General features: G+C 34.3%; 1 protein-coding gene across 1 annotated transcript; it reads right to left on the bottom strand.

Moving 5' to 3' along the window:
• Positions 1 to 629: 629 nt before the first annotated feature.
• LOC108486115 (DNA-directed RNA polymerase V subunit 1) lies at positions 630 to 16,075 on the bottom strand. Its single transcript, XM_017789950.2, has 19 exons — positions 15,591 to 16,075; positions 15,238 to 15,279; positions 13,636 to 13,744; positions 13,100 to 13,226; positions 12,894 to 13,006; positions 11,916 to 11,969; positions 11,296 to 11,457; positions 10,548 to 10,706; positions 8,564 to 10,450; positions 8,283 to 8,458; positions 8,061 to 8,127; positions 7,822 to 7,946; positions 6,670 to 6,827; positions 5,902 to 6,176; positions 5,486 to 5,659; positions 5,245 to 5,382; positions 2,780 to 4,575; positions 2,187 to 2,301; positions 630 to 1,146 (listed from the first exon to the last, which is right to left on the bottom strand). The coding sequence occupies exons 3-19, from the start codon at positions 13,714 to 13,716 to the stop codon at positions 844 to 846; spliced, it is 5,910 nt and encodes a 1,969-aa protein (XP_017645439.1). The 5' UTR covers positions 13,717 to 13,744; positions 15,238 to 15,279; positions 15,591 to 16,075; the 3' UTR covers positions 630 to 843.
• Positions 16,076 to 20,730: the final 4,655 nt, after the last annotated feature.

Raw genomic sequence — 20,730 nt, 5'->3', positions numbered from 1 at the left:
CAACCATCCGAGTGAATGGTCGTATCCGTGAAATTGGTAATATTCAGCGAAGAAATCTCTGGCATAATTTGTTAGAACCTCAGGAAACAAAGGAATGTAGTTATTTTCAATAATGGTGACTATTGCATTGCTGAGCTGTGAGATATTTTAAGAGGAGCAAACCTGGTGGATTTGGTCCTTTGAACAGGAACTTTTATTTTACAAGCGTTCACCCTACAATGGGTTTAAATCATATAGATTGCCTACTTGTTACTCACCCTACAACTCACATCAGGAGTTTCAATCGCAGAGATTGCCAGCGCACATATGTTGGCAATGATACATTCATCCTACAAAATTCACGTCGTGGTTTTGAACAGCAAGGATTGTCTGCTTGTGGTGTTTACACGTGATAGCATTGACTTGCTCTTATGGTGTGAGTTATACCCAAAAAAAACCCTGGTAGATAAGTGCAGCAAATTGAATGGCAGGCTCCAAATGAAGGATGGGTTCAACTCAACTAAGATGAGGCCTGTATATGTTTGTTAGGCCCCATTTTACCTATGCTCGGGACTGTGTAATTTGATTTCACTAGTTTTTAAGGCATTTGCCTCCTTTGGTAAAAAAGAAAAGAGTATGAAGCAACATAATTTAAACCACTTTAACCAGAATACATGTAACTGCTAATGTGTGGCGTCTAAAAGAGGGCAGTTCATATTGGGATCTATGAAAGTATAATTTTTGAGGGGGATAAACACACTAACATCTGCTTTACATGTACATATCAAAAGATTCATATCAGGAATGAACAAAATACCTAACTAGACCTCTCTGAATGATATTAACACTTGGAGAGACAGATGCCTACTGCTTAACCTCCCCCTCATTATCGTCTTGAGCAACACTTTGGTCACGGTTCCCTTGAGAGTTATCATCTTGAGTAACACTTTGGTCGCGGTTCCCTTGAGAATTCTCTGGAGCAACACCTCGCTCACGGTTCCCTCGAGATTTTCGGAAATATTTTGCAACAAAAGCTTCAGCCAAATCAGGATATTTCCCCTTGATCATGTTCTCCAGACACTTGAGATAAGAGAAATCTTGCTTATGACCATCGGTTGTGACAACATAGAGGCACCTGGTATCCAGGAAAAGGCTGTGCTTGTTTACCTGTTTTGCATCAAATGGTGATACACAACAAATAATTGATTAGTCCTTTCTTTTCTTCTTCGAAAGAAAATATAATTAAAATCCATAAATACTATGTACCCAAAAATATATTAATATCAGTATAAAATTGCACACCATCATTCATAGGTAACACATTCCAAAATCAAGCATCAAAAGCAAATTCAGAACCGATCTTATATAGACTGAAATTGGAACTGTTAACTGACCAAAAAAATAAAAAGATCACTTCACCCTATGCTGATGACTATATGCAATCATGTTTTCCCCGAGTCTTTTAAAATATCTAACATACAAGAAATTTTAAGCATGTTAAGTGTGTTTTCTGACATCTATTAAGTCTCGGATTTCTTGTGGTTTTACATTCAAATTGTGCCTCTCCACCTATTACCAATCGGTTTTAGGTTCAATGCTTAACAAAACCAATCTAAGGCAAGGGCCAGGAAGCATGGGACGAATTTACGTGACCAGACAGCATAGGATCTAGATGTCACAGAAGTGCACTGAATATCAGTAAGAGTTAACATGCATACATAATGCACAGTCCAAAACAACACAAGCTGTATCAAGGGAATTTTGTTCTTTAAGTGAATAAAGAACAAGAAAACATCACCCTAAACTGAAGGCACCTTCGTCTAATACTTCCAGAGTACTTTAAAAGGCCTGAGAATTTGATGCTATCACTAAACAAAGAACTTAAACTACAAAGAGATAAAATGTCAGAGCCGACACCTCAGAACAAGGCAAACATCTTATCATTGGTGAAATTGGAACTTGGCAGTAACATGTAAACACATGCAAAGTACGAGCCAATATGAGAGATGAATAGTGAGTGACTCATGTATCTAATGGAGAACTCCAACCATTAAGAGAATGTGTTTACATGGATGTCTTTGTCCACTTATTAAAGGCTCACAAATCACAGATGCCAAGCCATGGCCTAAAATTCTTCCATGTATCACAAACGATAGGAACACCATTCAAAGGCAAAGTGGGAAAAAAATTGGATAGAGAAGCCATACCATGACATAATCAATACCAGCACCCATTTTTACAGCTTTGTCTGGATGATGAGCTAAAACATTATCAAGAACAAACGTCTGATCATCGGCAGACAGCGGATCCCCATCGTTGTACCTTCAAATATGAATTTTCAATTGAGAAGACTCGCATAAGATAAAAACATGCAGTTTAAAGCAGAAACTATTGATTGCAGTGTTGGGGAATGGGAAAGTAGAAAAAAAGATTAAGAAGTACAATAATTAGACTCCGAGAATAAATGTAGGCTAGGTCATAGGAAGTGTCTGCTTTGTTACATATGTATCTAATAAAACTTGAGCGAACCCTAATGCTTAAAAGAATCATGAAAATTTTGACATGAACTATGATAGCAAAGATTGTTCATGCAAAACCCAAATTGTTTCCCACTTGTAAGGTGATTAAAAACATATAATGCCATACAAATAGATCATCAAATGTAAGGGCATCTAATTTCCCAGAATTTCCTAACTCATGCAGATCCATGTCAATTAACAACATAAAGAAATTACTTTCTACTTTGTGATGTAACTAAAAACATTGTCATAAAATTTCAAGAGAAAAAGTGAAAATTTACCCAGTCTGGTGCATTATTTTTCTGATTGATTGCATGAGTGGCTCAACATCCGACAGAATATCTTTCTCCTCAGAAGTAAACATGTCTAGTCTTTGTCTTGTAACAGTGTACATTGCAGCCATACTGGAATCATCATTCATCATTCGAGCTGGCTTCACAGGACGATTCTTCTTATTAGCATCTGAAGCCCAACGACGTGAGCCCTTACTCTGTCCCCACTGATGCTGTTTTTCATTTTGAGTGTTATCCTCACCCTGTGGCATATCCCAGCCACTAGAACTTGCAGGTTGGTTTAAGTCATTAAGGGTGCCCCAACCCTGTGAACATTCAGGTGACTTTTGTTGGTCCCATGAATTATTCATTGTAGGTGACTTTTCTTGGTCCCAAGAACTATTTGCTGGTGGCTTTTGCTGGTCCCAAGAATTATTTGCCGTAGATGATTTTTGCCGATCCCAGGAACTATTTGTTGCAGGTGACTTTTGTTGGTCCCAAGCATTATTCATTGTCTGTGACTTTTGTTGGTCCCAAGCACTATTCTTACTCCAGCCTTTTGTAGGTGACTCATCTGAGCCTGCAACAGATGAGGAAACCCAACCAGACATTGACTGAACTGGCTTTTCCCAAGAAGCTTTTTCATCCCAACTAGATGTCGATTGAACTACCTTTTCCTCTGTCACTTTGTTATTCCAACCAGATGCTGACTGCACCGGCTTTACATGACTTGCTTTATTATCCCATTCATTTTCAATTCTCCCTTGGTCCGGCTGGTTATCATTTCCAGTGAAGCCAGATTCATGAACTGCAGCAATCTTCTTTCCCCAAGAAGAAACAGTATCCCAGCTACTAGATTTGGAAGTTTCGTCCAAAGATTTTTTAGGGGTGGAATCTTTTGTCCCCCAACCAGACCATGGCGCTGCAGCACTAGCATCAAGTTCTTCAGATTCTTTGCTCATTATTCCCCAACTAGCACCAGAATCCCAACCATTGGGCTTGGAGGCTCCCTCTTCCACAGGAAGGACATCTCGTGTATCAAACTTTTTCATCCCCCAACCAGACAATTCAGTTTGCTCTTTCATACAAGTTCCATCCGTTTTTGAAGAGACATCTTGTGATTTAGATTTGCTCATCCCCCAATCAGACCACTCGCTTTGCTTCTTTGAACTGGATGCAGCTGCTGCAAAATTGTCACCATCCTCTGCATTTTTATTCCATGCAGACAAGGCATCCCAACCAACATCCACTTTTGGAGAGACAACATCTTGTGATTTAGATTTGCTCGCCCCCCAATCAGAACACTCATTTTTCTTCTTCGAACTGGTTGCAGCAGCTGCAAATTTGTCACCATCCTCCGCATTTTTATTCCATCCAGACAAAGCATCCCAACCAACATCCACTTTTGGAGAGACAACTTGTGAGTTAGATTTGCTCACACCCCAACCAGACCACTCATTTTGCTTCTCCGAACTGGTCGCAGCTGCAGCAAATTTGTCAACATCCTCAACATTTTTATTCCATCCAGATGCATCCCAACCAACATCTGACACCTTGTCCAAAGACACATCTTTTTCCCAATTTGCACTAGCTGACTGACCGTCTAAATTATTCTCAAATTCAGCTGCGTCCTCAAACACCGGCTTATCTAAACCAGTGCTATGGTCTGGAGACAAGCACCACTCATCCATTAAATCATCAACTTCTTCTCCCAGGCAAGCAGTATTAGAATTGCTTCCACCAGCACCACTAACCATGTGCAGAAAGTTGTACACATCCATTCCACTCATTTGATCCGATCCAGACTGGGAAAGAAAAAAGATAATGAGAAAATGCTACACTAGAAATCAATGAAAGCCAATAAGAAGTTTGTTACTTGAACTCAATTGCAGGTGTCAACTGCAGGTATGCATCTAAGTGCTTGACATGCCAACCACATGAAATAGAACACATGCCAATTCAGTTATAGACGGTTCAAAATGAGGAAAAAGTTCTATGGATTCTTTAACCAAAATAAAATATTAAGACCCCTTTTTTTGGTCAAGTAAAAATATTAAGATCTTAGTAAATGAACCTAAATGGGACAGATGAAAAGGGCAAGGGCGTTGGCAGTAATAACCCAAGATGGAGGAAGAGAGAGGAACCAAGAAAACAAAGATGACATCAGATCATCAAGCTTCGTATCTCGTTACTGTAACTGAGTCTAAATTGTCAGCTTATTGTGTGGCATGAAGATCTATAGCAATTAAAACCTGAAAGGGTATGGAACTGAAGAAACTAATTCTGGTTAGGGCAGCAACTTGGTCTAATTTGGTGGATTCAGATATCTCCAGCTGAAACCATCACAGATCCCATACCATGTTCGTGACAAGTCATGTTGACACCAAATTCCACCAAAAATACCAAGTTCAAGCAATAATCGAGGATAAGAGTTAGGAATATCATTAAAAAGTGTAACTCCAAATATGACATACCTCCTGATTCCAAAGGAGGTCAAACCGTGATCCTGTTCCAACAGCCACACGTTTACCCCAAGAACAGGATGCAACTATGCTCGACAAGGAATCGTCATAGCATTTCTCAGCAGCCCTTTCAAAGCACTTTCTTGGTGTCTGTGCAACCATACAATAGCTAATTAATTCAAAGGAACAATGGTTTATCCAAGAAGGGACTTCTTGTACTTTCTCAACTTAGAAAGAATAACAAAATACTTACAAACAGTGTTGCTTCGGTAAATGGCACTTGAATATTCAATGAGCGAGATAGTGCCTTATAACCACCAGAGTTGAAGCCAATTAAATTTCCACAACATGTCATGCTGTTAGCTAAGAGCATGAGGTGTTCCTTTAGAACACCTCTTGTCACCATTGACACAGAAGTGGAGAGACGCTGTAAATGTTGCAAAAAGTGAGTATTTTCAGTAACAGAGAATGAAACAATGAAGCTTTAAGATTATTTGTTAGGATAAAAATATATACGAGCTGCTATATTCATCCATTAACAGTAAGAAAAAGTAAGTTATGTTATAGTAGATGCCATGTGTGCAAAAAATGCAAGCCAAAAATGAAAAGTCTGCACGTCTAAACAACCATCAAACCCTACTCTACACTTGATGTTTGGTTGAAATATACCTGCACTGCTTGTTCAAAAGCACAAGAAATTCCGAGCAGTTGCTCAACTTGCTTTATGGCATAAGGTATAGACCTATGGGTGTCAATTATATTTAGCACTGGAAGACAACAATCGATGACAGTCCTCCAGGCATCACCGTTCTGCTTCACAGCAGATTTCTCCAAAACAACTTCCAAAGCCAATTCACCCTTCTGAGTCTTACTTGGATTTCTTATCCAAGTTGTTGCATCAGGGTTAACCCAGATAATTTTTGCTGAACAGATACGAGGGTCACCTGTCCATTAAAGATACCAAAACAGTAAATATCAAAATGCAAACATTGTCGGAAAGCAACCATCATAACCAGTTTCTCAGATTACAAGCTAAATATAATTGAGACAGAGAAAGTATTCAAGGCCAACTATCATAAGGTTTGGAAAAGCAAACAACTTGAGAGTTGTACAAAGTTGAAAATTAATGATACAACTAACAATAATTGTGTGGATATCTATATGAGTTTTGTTGCCTAGCATTTTCTGGACCTTATACACTGCTACTATATGCTTAACAAAAAGAAATTAAAATATTCAAAAAGTATGAACAGAGATTGGAAGAGACTATACCTACAGCTTGGCAACCTTAACTTGTTAACATAATAATTACATATTAAAAATTTTTAAAAAGAAAGCTAATCACACTGTCACCCTTATCTGTTCAGCAATATGTAGGATTCGTACATAACATTTCATCAAAAGAGAAACCAAAAATCACAAAGTATATGGCAATACCCTTGATCACTGTTTGTAGAAGAACAGGGTAGATGATGTCAGCCAGGATTTGTATCGCACTATCTAGATTATCATCATTTGTATTTCGAAAAAAGAACATCAAGCATGGCATGTCAAGCCATTTGTCCACACAGGATTGCTGAATGGAACAACTTTCACTGCCAAAAAGTTCAAAGAGAGGAGAATTTATGTACATAGCAACAGAACAGTGCAGTGGATCAAGAAATAATAGAGATTCTCGATGATAAGACATGCAACCAAAGAGAAAGTCACAATAAGTAGAAATCGGATAAAATGAAATAGATAAAAGCAGACAATGCAAGCTAAACCGAATGCCAAACAGCCTCCCAAGTTCTTTTTTGGTGGCAACCTAGTGACCTATCAGGTTCCTTCCCGAGAAAAGGTCAACATCAGCAGTGATTCTTATCATGCAAGAGTTTTACCAGTACTTTGTCCCATTGCAACCAGATAAATGTTATAACAGAAACAGATCACACACTGTAAGGGTTCTAGCACAGTTGGTCAATAGAGGGAGAATATCAAACTCTACTACTTCTAGATTGACCAGCTGAAAGATGAAGTATGAGGCTTCTTTTTATGTTTTTGTTAAAAGGAAGAGCACTACAGCTCAAATCTAGGATTTCTATCCATGTCTCACACCCACCATTACTGATTAAGCTAAGGCCCAATTGTTAAGAGGTTTTTAAATTAACCTGTAATTAAAAGCATAAGCAATTTTAGGACCCCAGAACACAGAGAAAAAGCACAAGTGGTAAAATTGGAATATTTTCTAAGAACACTTTAACTAATAGTTGATTGCCAATAGTTGGTGCTTAGTCCGATTTTGGCATGAGATCAGTAATCAGAAGAATTTGGATTGTTGATAGTTGGCACTTAGTCAAATTTTGAAATGAGTACAGTAAAGCAGAAGAATTTGGTATCTATTTCACATACCGATGTTATTACTGAAAAGTTATATACTGCCTAGACATCCGTTAAAGAACATAATGCTAAGAGTCGCACCAATATATATTTGTTTTTCAAATCAGAGGAACTACAATAAATTTTAGCAAACTTCTGGCAGTAACTATTAACTACAATAAAGAAAACACATTTAGTCCGCCATAACAAATTCCATTGTAGAAAACTAACCTGACAAACAAATCTGTCCTCTTAAAAGTTTCAGCAGTTTTTTTCTTCTTACGAAAGGAGTTAATAGTTTCTTGGCACTTCATATGAATCTCTTGCACACTAACACTTAACTCCTTCAAAAGATCCTGTGTTTTTCACCACCTCTAATATGAGATATATTAAAAGAAGCAACATGGATGCAATTTAAAGTCTTAAATGTACCCCAAAAGAAACAATAATGTTAGGCTAAGTACAGTAACCTTATTGAGAAGGATATGCCCAACAAGGCCTGCCTCTATTTCTGACACAATTTGCTGCTGCTGGTATCTGTAAGCAATGCGCTACAGTTAGGCCTTATACTACTGCATTACTCAAGCTCATCAGTAATCATATATGTATATATCCCCTTTTCAACAAACAAAATATTGGGAAGGGGGGGGATGGAACCCCAGAAAGCGGAGTGATTATGAGATTGAACATACTCAATGATGAAATCTACTGCAATATCTTTAAGTTTGACTCTTCTCAAATGATTCTTAACAAGATATGCTGCATTTTCTTGGCAATACTTTCTCCCACAATCACAATCTTTCAAATACAGAATTACACGGCGGTCAATTGGGTCATTTTTGAAACTTACTTTGCAAAGCAATATTTCCTGAAAATAAGAAAATCACAAAGTAATGGTAAGTGATATACAAAACAGACATGCTTAAGCACTACTATCTAATCATTTCATTCTACACAATCCATAGTGGATTACCTTCATCAGTTCCCAAGAAGAATTGCTACTAGGAGATGAATCAAGAACTGCTTTATATGCTGGATTTGACATTGCAGTAGCAGCTAAGACACCCACAGGTTCACCAGCGGGGAATTGAGGTCTAGTTCTAGCACTTAGCCCATATTGAAATTGTATTATTGAATTGCTACTGACATTTCTAACTGTGCCATCATAACAAATAACAACATCACGAAGGATGGCCATCAAATTCTTAAACAAGGTCCCAGGTTCAGACAATCCTCTAGTAGAGCGAACCATTACTTCTCTTGTAGATATTGAATGTACAATGCCCTCATACGGATCAAGCCCACGGAAAAAGCAACTTTTAATCAGTCCAAACTCAGCAGAAGGATAATCGATTGCATCTGAAGGATATATGCTTTGAAATTGGTGAGCCACATCTTCAACCAAAGTCTTTGAGTAGAATTTTCCTTTATCAGAAAGTTGCATTCCCAGGAATCCAATCTGCTGAACAACCTTATTGACAGCAGAATCACTCCTAGAGTCAATTAAATTACCCAAAGAGGATGTTTTTAGTATGAAATCAGCTATTGGCGCTTTGGCTACTCGAATGTGATTCTCCATTTGCAACTCAACCAATTCATTATAAGTTGACCTTAACTGATAAAGCAGGGGAGATATAACCTGAATATCCTTCTGAATATTTTCTATAACTTCCCTGGAGACGGAAAAATCTTCTAGACAAACAGTGAAGCCCTCTGCAAAAATATTCTCCATCAATAAAGGTTGTAAAGAATCAAAGAAGTTAAGAACCTCTTTTGGACCCTTCTCATAGAAAATAGATGCCACAACTTCATTGATGACAGACTGCATAAGGTCCTTATTGAAATCAACTTTCAATATATCACTTTTTCCAATTAAGTATCTATCACAGGAGCAATCTAGGCATGCAGGAAAAGCGGTCTGCAGAATTTGGAAGGCTGTCCAACATGGAGCAACATGATTACCCTTTAAAAAAGCAGGTTCTGGCAAAGCTGAAGAGAGAAACATAGACAATTGTTGAGCATCTGCCTTTTTAAACAAAAATGTCTTAAGCATAACTCTGAGTGACAACAATGAATCAGTCGCCAACTGCAAATTTAGGTTGCCACTATGGGAGCTAAGCAACTGCTTCTCCACTGAAAAGAGCTCATAAACCTCTGCTTTTGCTGATAAAGACTGCGGATAGAACAAGTGAATACAATCTCCATCAAAATCAGCACTTAATGGCCCACAAATTAGGGGATTTATCTTCACTGTATGATCATCATGTACATATACTGAAAGTGCCTGCAATGAATGCTTATGTGTCGTCGGTGGCCTATTTATGAAAACAATATCTCCATCCATAATTCGCCTATGTACCACCTGACCAGGTCTCAAAAACGTATGCCCCTTTGACCCCTCCCTCAATGAATATGTAGAACCACCATCTCTGTAGGTCAAACACAACTTGTTATCCACCAGATTTTGCAAATATCTCATGTTGTGCATGTTAACCCTTTCCTCGAAAGTAATTCTCTGAGCAATTTCAGATGGAATACCAATCTCATTCACCTTTTTGTATGGATCACCAGTAATCACACTGCGTGAAGAAAACCCTGAACCCTTTCTAATAAACAGTGTTCTCATTTTCTCTAGCCATGCTTTCGTTGACGAATCACTAGCATCTTTGTTAACCCCGTATCGTGCATCTATGCTGCGGGATGCTTTAACAGTACCCCTAACTTGAAGATATTGCTCAACTGCTGATTGCAAATCGTTAGCTTCTACTTCATGCGATTCAAAATTTGGGGTACCAGACCTTGAACTTTTGATGATCTCAACTTGCTTCAGAACCTTTCTCAGCATTGATGTAGAAAGATCCTGACAAAAGAAAAAGGTCAACCACGAAAGAGATAACACTAATTGATCCAACATGAAAATCAAGATAAGCAACCTCATTTGTTCATAATACACTTACCGAGGACATGACGCTAATGCCGTCCGAAACGTCCGGGACAGATAAACAATTTGGGGGAACAGGCAAATACTGCAAAATATATCCCTCTTGTGGGAAGAACCCTTTCCCAGAAAGTTTCCGTCTTGTCTGTGCAGGAATTCTCTTGAGTATTTCCACCACCTGTTACCGTTTTCAAATAAATAAAACTTAGCCCTGAACCATTGTTATTTCACCAAAGATACAATATCAAACAGATATTCATATCAAGGCCAAATAACAGTTCAGGAAACCTAATGCTTTCCTGATGATAATTGTTCTAGATTCAGTAAAATTTAGAATCATCCAACAAATCAACTCTCATATCAGCTTGTATCAGGAACTAAAATTTTTTTAAAACTGACGCATTTGGTATTATTTCAGAGACTAATTAATAACTTTAAAAACAATAAGATTATGCTTGAAACCAAGAAATATGAACAAAAAATCAGCCAAACTCAAACGCACTACTGTCTGCTTTAAAAGACTACTACTATACTGAACTTTATGATACTAATACAAGTAAATACATGTATGGGTGCGTAATCATGTACTGTGCATAATAAAAATAAAATAATAAGCTACATATGTAAAGCTCAAAATAAAACATCAAATCATGAAAAAATTGGGAAAAAGAGAATAGCACACAATGACTCAGCATCAAATCTCAACAAACACGAACATATGAAAGCCAAGGTCAAACACCAAAAAAAGAGAGAAGTTGAAGACAAACCTCACAAGGCAGAAGAGTTCGAGTATGATGATCACCATAGCGAAAACCATATCTCTCTAAAAAATTCCAGTTAGTTTTTGATTGTCTAGATGGCTGCTTCAACTCCAAATAACAAGCACCATCTGTTGTCTTAACCTCTTTGATTGAAACTTGTGGAGTATTCTATGAAAATCAAGAGAGAAAAGGATAAGAAAACAAAGAATAACACACCTCCAAAAAAAATTAAAGAGAACAAATACATATACAAATAAGTCCAATTTCAGCTAATTTCGAGAAATAATTCTCATTTAACAAATCAGGTATTATACTAGAAACCCCATCATGCACAATTTACACGATATCAATTGTTAGTCCATGTAAATATCTCCAAAAGTTGCCCTTAAATTAAAATCGATTACCATAATCCCACTATTTTGCCTCTCCTTCATCCGAAGGAGTAGGCTCTGAAAACAACCCCATCCCCTCCATCATGACCATACAGTTCAATTGGGGACAGAAAACTGTTTGTTTGGGCAATCACATGCAAAATAGTAAACATCATCAGAAATGATAAACTGCAATTAGTGAACACTCGTACTGCAAATCAAACAAGCAAAAAATGTTAGGCACATCAAACTCACCTCACAACAGGACGATAGCAATCTTTCAGCGACACTGCCACTTTTCATCTGAAACTGAAATGTGAAACACTAATAACTACCAAGCATGTAAATACATCAACAGATTTATCAGCCTGCTATTTAGTGAGAAGTATAGAATTAAGAGTCCAACCTTTCACAAATGATGTTACATAAAAATTAAGGAATATTATCATTTAAAACTGCAGGGCATTGAGCAATGAATTTCAAATTCTCCAGAGGAAAAATCAAGGCATTTCTAGAAACTTCCACATGATTAAACATTTTCTTACAAATACATTGTTTATGCATTTAAATGCCAACTCAAGATTTGTGCAAATAACAGGATGATATAAGCTAAACAAAGTACAATAAGTTACTTGCTGATCTTAGTTCTAGACAGAGAAATTTGGTAAAATGGAGGAAGAAAAGTAACTTGAAATGGAGAGAAATAAGGGAAGGTGCATCCATCTAGGAGCAGTGAGGAAATAGAAACCTTTCATCACTTTAACCACTGGCAAGATTTTAATCCTGTTTTAGCTCTCAACAAGTAAGCCATTCATCGGATTACTTTATTTTACTTTGAAGAGATGAATAGTTATATTTAAGACTTTAAACTTTTTCCTGCAGTCAAAAAGATAACAATATTTATGATATTCTTATGAGTCAAACCATTATTTATTGTGATATCTCTTTTTGATGAGCTTCCAGGCTTATAATTTGCTAAACATTTTTAGATATAAGAGGTAATATCCTGCAAGTTTTATACCCCGGTATCCCAAGATTTATTCTGTCCCTAATGAAGCATGGAAGATTGATATACATTTCAACCTAAAAAGCTAAGCATCCTTTGACAAGACCTTTCATCGATCTTCCTCAACTAATGAAAAAGAGCCAAAGAGATCAGAGCCGCTTTCTGTACAAGTGACTTCAAAACAAGATCATTTATAATAGATAATGCAATAGTTAACAAGGTAGTACCTTGTTCTTCAATTTTAGGCACTTCAAGCAAAGCAAACTCAACAGTCGCTTTAATTCACTGATATGGCTAGGATGGTATATTGGAATTGGTAATTCAATATATCCAAAATGACCTGAAAGCAGCAACAAAAATGAGAAGTTTGGCATTTTTCTCTTGTTTTTCTAGCTTTCAACTTTTATCCATTGGCAAGAATAGAAGTAAGCACCTTCACATTGTCCAGGTTCTGATGTACCACATGCACTACATTTACCAAATTCGAGGGGCAAACCAAGGTAGGAATTCGAGAGTTGACTAACATGGTTAATAGGAAAGCCACTGACTGATGCTGTAAGCTGTGAATAAATTTTGGAAGATGAACAAAGTCAATTAGCATCAAAGAATGAACTATTGCATAAAAAATAAGAGAATGTAGTCCATCATCAACACTATTAATTTGAGGGTAAGTAATTCTCAATGATAAACCCTAATCAATCAAAATTAGTGTTCACAGAAAACATTGTTGTTAAATGATTCGACTTCCCAGTTGTAGATGCTAAAACTAGTTCCAAGAAGCAAATATAGATACCAGAGATAACTCCTTTGCAGGAATCGAATAGGAGGTGAAGACAGCATTAAAATAAGTGGAACATCCAAAAACCATTTTGCAGTCATACAAATGACAAAAGACCAAGAGGGGAAGATTATTGCCATAGAGAAACAAACTAATGAGCAAATAAATGAGAAAGACAGATTTCAACTCACAATTTCTTTAGGGCTTGCCAAACAGAACTTTATACCAACTATCTCACCATCTAAAATAACTGACGAAGAATTTTCCTCCATGTCTCTCGCTTTAAACTATAAGACAAAACTGTGCAAATAAACATCCAATAAGTATAATGATAAGGGGAATAATATTACCAAAAAAAAAAAAAAGGCCACACGATGCAGGGGGAAAAGGAAAAGCTATCGCTAATGATATTAAAAGTTTAAAACCAGTGGCAACTTTCTCCCTCTAACTACATTTGAATGCTTTTCAAATAAGTTGGACACCAAAACCCATCCAGTATCATATGGTCATCCTAGATACTAATGATAAGGACAAAATGAATTGTTTTACAAATCCACCTTAGTTTAAGGTTGAATAGCTATAACCTAATACCTATGTTAGTCAGACTAGGGATGCATGTAGGATATTCGTATGTGTTTGAGATGTATATGCTCAACTCTTTAGAGGGTCATACCTCCATATCCATGTCTTAATATGTTTCATACATAGTATTTCAAGGAAAATTAAAAGCCAAAGTAACATGGCCTGAGCATAATCACTCCCAGACTACTATAGCAACTGAACAAATCAGAGCAGAGCCAATGTGCTAAAAACGAGTTGCAAGTTCTCCATGAATAACATTTAATTACACGAATGACAGAGAAGTCGACAAGAGAAGAAGACGACGTAAGAAAATTCCAGCACACAGTACATATCACGAAAGGAAGTGGTTGTTCAACATAGCAAGTTCAGTCAATTAAGCTTAATTCCCAAAAAAAAAAAAACGCAAAGTAATACAGTAACTACACATTAATTTATAAGTAAAACCACCAACTAACAAAATCAGTAAAACCACAATTCATTTAGTAATATAGAATATCCTAATTTGAAGGGGACTAAAAACTAACCATTTCAAACCCAAGAAGCATAGACCTGCATTATTCCCTCTCTTCATTTTTCTTAAAATACCCCTCTCCAACACCTATGTATAACTCATTTACAGACAAGAGACTGTGGATATATGAAACCACCCACCCCCAAACTTTAAAAAAGAAAAAAAAATTGAACATACCCATCCGTGTCGGACGCATGCCAACACTCACACTTAAGTCCAAGTAACATAGGCATGGACGATCATAAAATAGTAGCTACATTTATGTTATAAATATATATTATGCTTTTTCTGTTAATGAACTAGTGGCCTGAACCATAATGATGAGAATCAACAGCCAAAAACAAGAAATTTTAGCCACCTAACTTCACAAAGTCATCATGCCGGGTAAACAGCAAAGAGATTAAGGGTGATTTTTTTCCTCTTATATCTGGAATATGAAAAGACTCGCCTTGATAAAGGTCAACTACACAAGGAACTCTCTACTTCGGCAAGATGGACAAAGAAAATGCAAGACCATAGACATGCATAACTTATAACCAAAATTGAAAACCAAACTGAAGTTGACTAACAAAACACAAAAGGCCAAATTCCTTGCACTCTTCTCTTTTTTTTTTTTTTAAATCAACTGTCTCAGCAAAGATCACATGCAAGAAAGGGGGTAAAACAAGAAGTAGAAGTAAAAGGGTAAAAAGCATATTACCTCGAAAATTTCGTCTTTTTAGTCTACCTAAATGAAATAACCCTGAAAAAACAACGAAACCCAAGAAATGGGTTTTAGGCAAAGAGTTAAAAAAAGCCTAAAAATTAAAACTTTTTTTGGTTCCTGATAAATGAAGAAAAGAAACACTGTCTAACATTTCCAGTAACAGACCAAAAAACCAAATAAAAACTCTAACTCAAAAATTGTGTTTACTTTGGGAAAAGAATACCCAAAAAAAAAGTTTGTCATCTTTTTCTCCATTTTCTTCGCCTTTGCTTCAGTTTCTAAGTACCCAAACGTTAAAGAAGGAAAAATCATAAATTTAGGCCCATAAGACTTAAAAAATAAATTACCTGAAATGTCTTTGGTTTCTTCTGAATTTTCTGAGACCCTAAAACAAATAAATTTTGAAACACTAAAACCCTAAAAAAAATTTAAAAAGAAGGAAACCAAATGGGTTCTCGATGTTAGAGCCAGAAATGACTGATCAAACCCAAAAAATATAATTAGTGGGGAGGGAAGAGAAAATGTAGCCAAAAAAAATGTTTTTTTTTTCAAATAAAACTAGAAATTTATCTTCCATGATTTTGTACAATTTTTCTCTCTTCCTCTCCCTGACTGAAGGAAAGAGAGGAGAAGAAGTGAAATAACAGAAGATTTGGACAGTCAAATGAGTGAGAGTGAAAGTGAGAGAGAAAGAGAAAGGGACTTATAGAAATTGGTGTTCTTTTTGTGAGGGAATTTTTGAGCATGTTGGTGTATACATGGCTTTTACTTTATTGTTTGGGTTGGTTGGTAGGGTTGAGTAAGAAAAATTTAGATCTCGAAAATAAATCAATGGCTCGATTAAGATTTAGTTTAGTAATACTTTTAATAAATATTTTTTATTTAAAAATATTTAAAAGTTTTTTTATTAGAAATGTTTTATTTAATAATATTTTATCTCAAAAATATTTTTCTTAAAAATTTTCTATAGAAGTATTATTAACCTAGCCCTAAATTTGAAGTATTTGATCCGTTTATAAAATATTAAATTTTATTTTTATTTAATTTATAATTAATTTTATTTTTGATGGTGTAAAATAAATATTTTATATTGAAAATAGTGAATGATTTAAAATTTTATATAAAATATATTTTATTTAAAATGTTATATAAAAGCTATTGATTATTTTTATTTATTTAAAAATATCTTTAAGATTTTGCTAAATAATATTTAAAACTATAAAATAAAATTCATTTTGTTAAAATAAATTTAAAAATTAAAAATTAACATGAAAAATTAAGAATTGGACCGAATTATAATCAACAATTGAATCAAACAAATCTCACCCTTGAGATTGGGTATATTATTTTATTTGAGTTTATGAATATGTTTTAAATATTTTTAAATATTTGTAATTAAATTTTATTTTTAATAAATATGTATTATAAATACATTTTAAGTATATATTAATATTTTTATTATAAGTATTTTAAAACCCTTAATTAAATCTAATAATTTAATTTAATGATTATAGTTCATTTTAATTGTAATTATAAAAGAGTTATTATAAAATTATGCATTTACTGGTATAATATCAGCAATCATGATTTTATTTTTACTTTTAGTTAGGGAGTTATTATTAATTTATAAAATTCACATAAATATGAAATTTTAAATAATATATTATGAAAAAATTAAATACAAAATATTTGAAGTGTAAGTCCAGAGAAACAAATTATAGGATATACTATGTACCTACAGTAAGGTTTGAATGAAATGACAGTAAGACCTTGCTTGTCTTGCTCTATTGGCTTTCAAATTAAAGGGTAAAATGAGGATTTTCAATTTTAATTAAATAATAATAATAATAAATAATTATTTTAAACCTATATTAAAATATTATAAATTTGGCAACACTTTGATTGGTGTAATGGCTATTGCTGTTCTTTATCATTAAGGGCTGAGAAAGAAAATAAAAAAATTGAAAATCGACGTGAGGTGTTAGAATGATTTATGAAATATAAATTTAAAAGTAAAAGTTATCTAAAATTAAATCAATTCTATTTTCTATTTAAAATATAATTAATTTTAAGTTTCATTATGTAAAAATAAATATTTCATATTTAAAATAGTGAAATAATTTAAAATTTCTTGAAATTTTATTAGTTTGATTTTTAAATGATATTAAAAATTTTAAACAAAGTTTATTTTTGAAAATAAATTTAAAAATCCAAAACTAAAATTAATATAAAAATTAAAATCAAGCTGAATGATAATATATAATAAAAACTAAATCGAACGGAACCGATATCACCAATATTGTATGAACAAAAAATACTACAAAATTAAATTATTGTTAAATTATATTTCACTAAGTATTTTAAATTTATATTTAATTCAATTATATATTAAATTTAAAATAAATTTATTAAATTATTTTATTCAAAATTAATTATCATTACATAAAATGTTTTAATGAAAATTTTAAGTAATTAAAATAACTCAGAAATAAAATAAATTCATTGTAATGTTAATATATAATTGAATTAAATTTTAAGTTTAAAACTTTTGATATGTATTTAAATAAATATCATTAAAAAAATGTTGTCGAATTGTATGATCATGATCATTGCCCAACCTTTAATGGCATATTTAACCAAAATATTTTGAGTAGAGGTATTCATGAGTTGAGTCTGTACAGCCCAATTTTGACCCGATGCCTAGTATTAAACCTAAACCCAACTATCTACCCAAAACCTAAACCCAATTACAAACCCAAAACTCAAACCTAAATTATCAACCCAATTAAACCAAACTAAACCTAATCCCAATTAAACCAACTAAGCCCAACCTACCCTAACCCAAACCCCACATAGGCCCAAGAGACTAAACTAGCTCAGAAACCCTAGGGTTTCTGAGCCTTCCTAGTGCCGCACCCCCCACGTGCCTCGTCGACATGTTCAACGCCCAAGGCTCGGCTCCCCTTGTCTCGTTGCATCAAAACTGAAGCCCCTTCTTCGTTGACCTTCCCCAACCTGCAAGCATACCCAAAAAAAGAAATAAAACAACACAACACGCAAGGGCAACAGAGGCAGAAAATTTGTATTCGGCTATATAGCCACAACATAAAAAATGTAATTTTTACAGACAGAGATTAAGAAATCAAAGAGCAAAAACAGAGAAAAAATGTTGATTCGATTTCCTTTTCGTTTGCCTTTCGGTTTCCTGTTTCCTTTATTATTTTTGTTTGTAAATTTATTTTAAATAATAAATAATAATAATAAAACAAAAAAAGAAAACCTCACCTTTCGCGTTTACACCGTCGAAAAGAGGAGAGGAGATGAGGGAACCATCCCGATGAAGGGTGGTCAAAGGCTGAAAGGCCCTTTGCTCGTTCGAGGCGTTTCTATCGGGGTTTTGGGCCTTGAATCGGGCTTGGGGAAGGTAAAATGGCCTTAAAGACCCCTTGTTGTAATCGGACCGCCGTATGCGGCGGTCGCCAATGGTCCTGTGGCCGGAAATTGCCTAGGCCAGAGGAACCTCCCTCCCTCTCTCTCTCTCTCTCTAGTGAAATGAATTTTTTTTTTTTAAATTTTGCTTTATAAACCCATGGAACAATGTCATTTGGGGTTAAGTCCAATAACCCCAAAACGGCGCCGTTTTAAGCTCTGACCCGTGACCCGCCCCTTTTTCCTTGAGGATCCGCGTGTTTTTATGATGAATGGGATAATTGCGCGCGTCGCCCCTCTACTTTTGCGACGCCTTGCAATGTGGCCTTTGTTCGTTTCTTTTATTTTTTAATTTTGCCGCATATTTTTGTATTCGCTTCAAATAGGTTCATCTTGAAACGTAGCGCATGAGGGCTAGGGATATTTCCTAGTCGGTCCTTCATTGTTTCAGTGCTTTTCATCTCGGTCCTTGATGGCTAATTTTCTGTTATGTACGATTTGCACCTTAATTTTTTAATTCAATCTCAGCCTAGTCCTAATCTATTTAATTTGTTTATTTATTTATTATTTCAACTTTTCAGGAACTATTTTATTGTTATTTATTTTAAGAGTGTTTATCTTACATTATTTATATTAAACCATTTTATTATTAGTTATTGTAATCCTTTTTACGTCTTATGTATTTTAAATTGGTTTAAATATTTTACATATATTATTTGTTTTAACTCCTATACATATTACTTATTTCAAATATTTTTATCGTTATTTATTTTAAATTATTATATATTACACTATTTTAATCGTTTAAAATTCATTTTAATTATTATTATTTTAAACTTCCCATATATTATTTATTTTAATTTGTTCTTTATTTTAGATTATTTTATATATATTCTATTCTAAATTTTCATGTATAGTATTTAATTTAAACTGTTTTATATGTTATTCATTTTAAAATTTTATATATTTTTAAAGCTCTTTTATTATTTATGTTAAGTTTTTATACATTTGAAACCTTTTTTATATTCTTTATTTGTTATTTGTTTTAAACCGTTTTATTCGCTTCAAAATTTTTTATATATTATTTCGTTTCATTCTTTTGTGATTATTAATGTTGATCTCTTAAAATAGTGTATTATGCTAACATGTCCATTATGTGCTCTAGAAATTATTTGTTAATATATCCATGTTGTTGACATTCATTGACCTTGCATTTACTTCATGTATTATTAATTTGTGCTCTATATTCTTTTTTATTTCATTTCATTTAAATCACATCACACATTAACCTCAAATGTATTTATCCAAATATGGGCCCTTTCTTTTTAAATAAAATAAACGTACATTGCTAAATGTCGCATTCTTTTTATTCAAAGTAAGGCAATATTTCGCGTTTCGAGAATTCAAGAAATCGTACCCTAACTTATTGGGTTTCGATTTTCTTGTTAAACCTAAAATGCCAAATACCATTTTAAATTTCAAAATACACAAATTTTCAATAAAGATTAAAGGAAAACTTGCTCCCGAAGATTTAGACGTCGCGTTCTAACTTACTGTAACACCCCCACGCCCGAAACCGTCACCGGAGTCAAGCTTGAGGTGTTACTAAACTTATCTTACCTTTTAAACAACTCTAAACCACTTATTTTAATTTTCGAAATAAACTGTTTTTCTGTGTCATAGTTGCTTAAAAATTCATTTCTCGAGTTTCAAAACTCAAAATTAAGATCTGTAAATTTTTCCTGAAACTAGACTCATATATCTATCTACTAATTTTTTTCTAGAATTTTTGACTTGGCCAATTAGTACAGTTTATTAGTTAAAGTTTCCCCTGTTTCAAAACTCGACTGCACTGACCTCTTCTTACTACAAACCATGTTTCTTCCTGTACAAAATTCATATGACTAAGTCGTTTGTTTCTATTAAAAATATATTCAACAAGGATTCTAATCATATAAAGTACACCTTCTAATTAGTTTTTTTACAATTTATGGTGAATTTCCAAAGTTGAAACAGGGAATCCAAAAATCGTTCTGACCCTGTTTCACTAAAACTCAG

Source organism: Gossypium arboreum, chromosome 6 (assembly GCF_025698485.1).
Source record: "Gossypium arboreum isolate Shixiya-1 chromosome 6, ASM2569848v2, whole genome shotgun sequence".
Lineage (NCBI taxonomy): Eukaryota > Viridiplantae > Streptophyta > Magnoliopsida > Malvales > Malvaceae > Gossypium > Gossypium arboreum.
The sequence above is the reverse complement of the archived record's forward strand: the minus strand, read 5'-3'. Positions and strand labels throughout refer to the sequence as shown.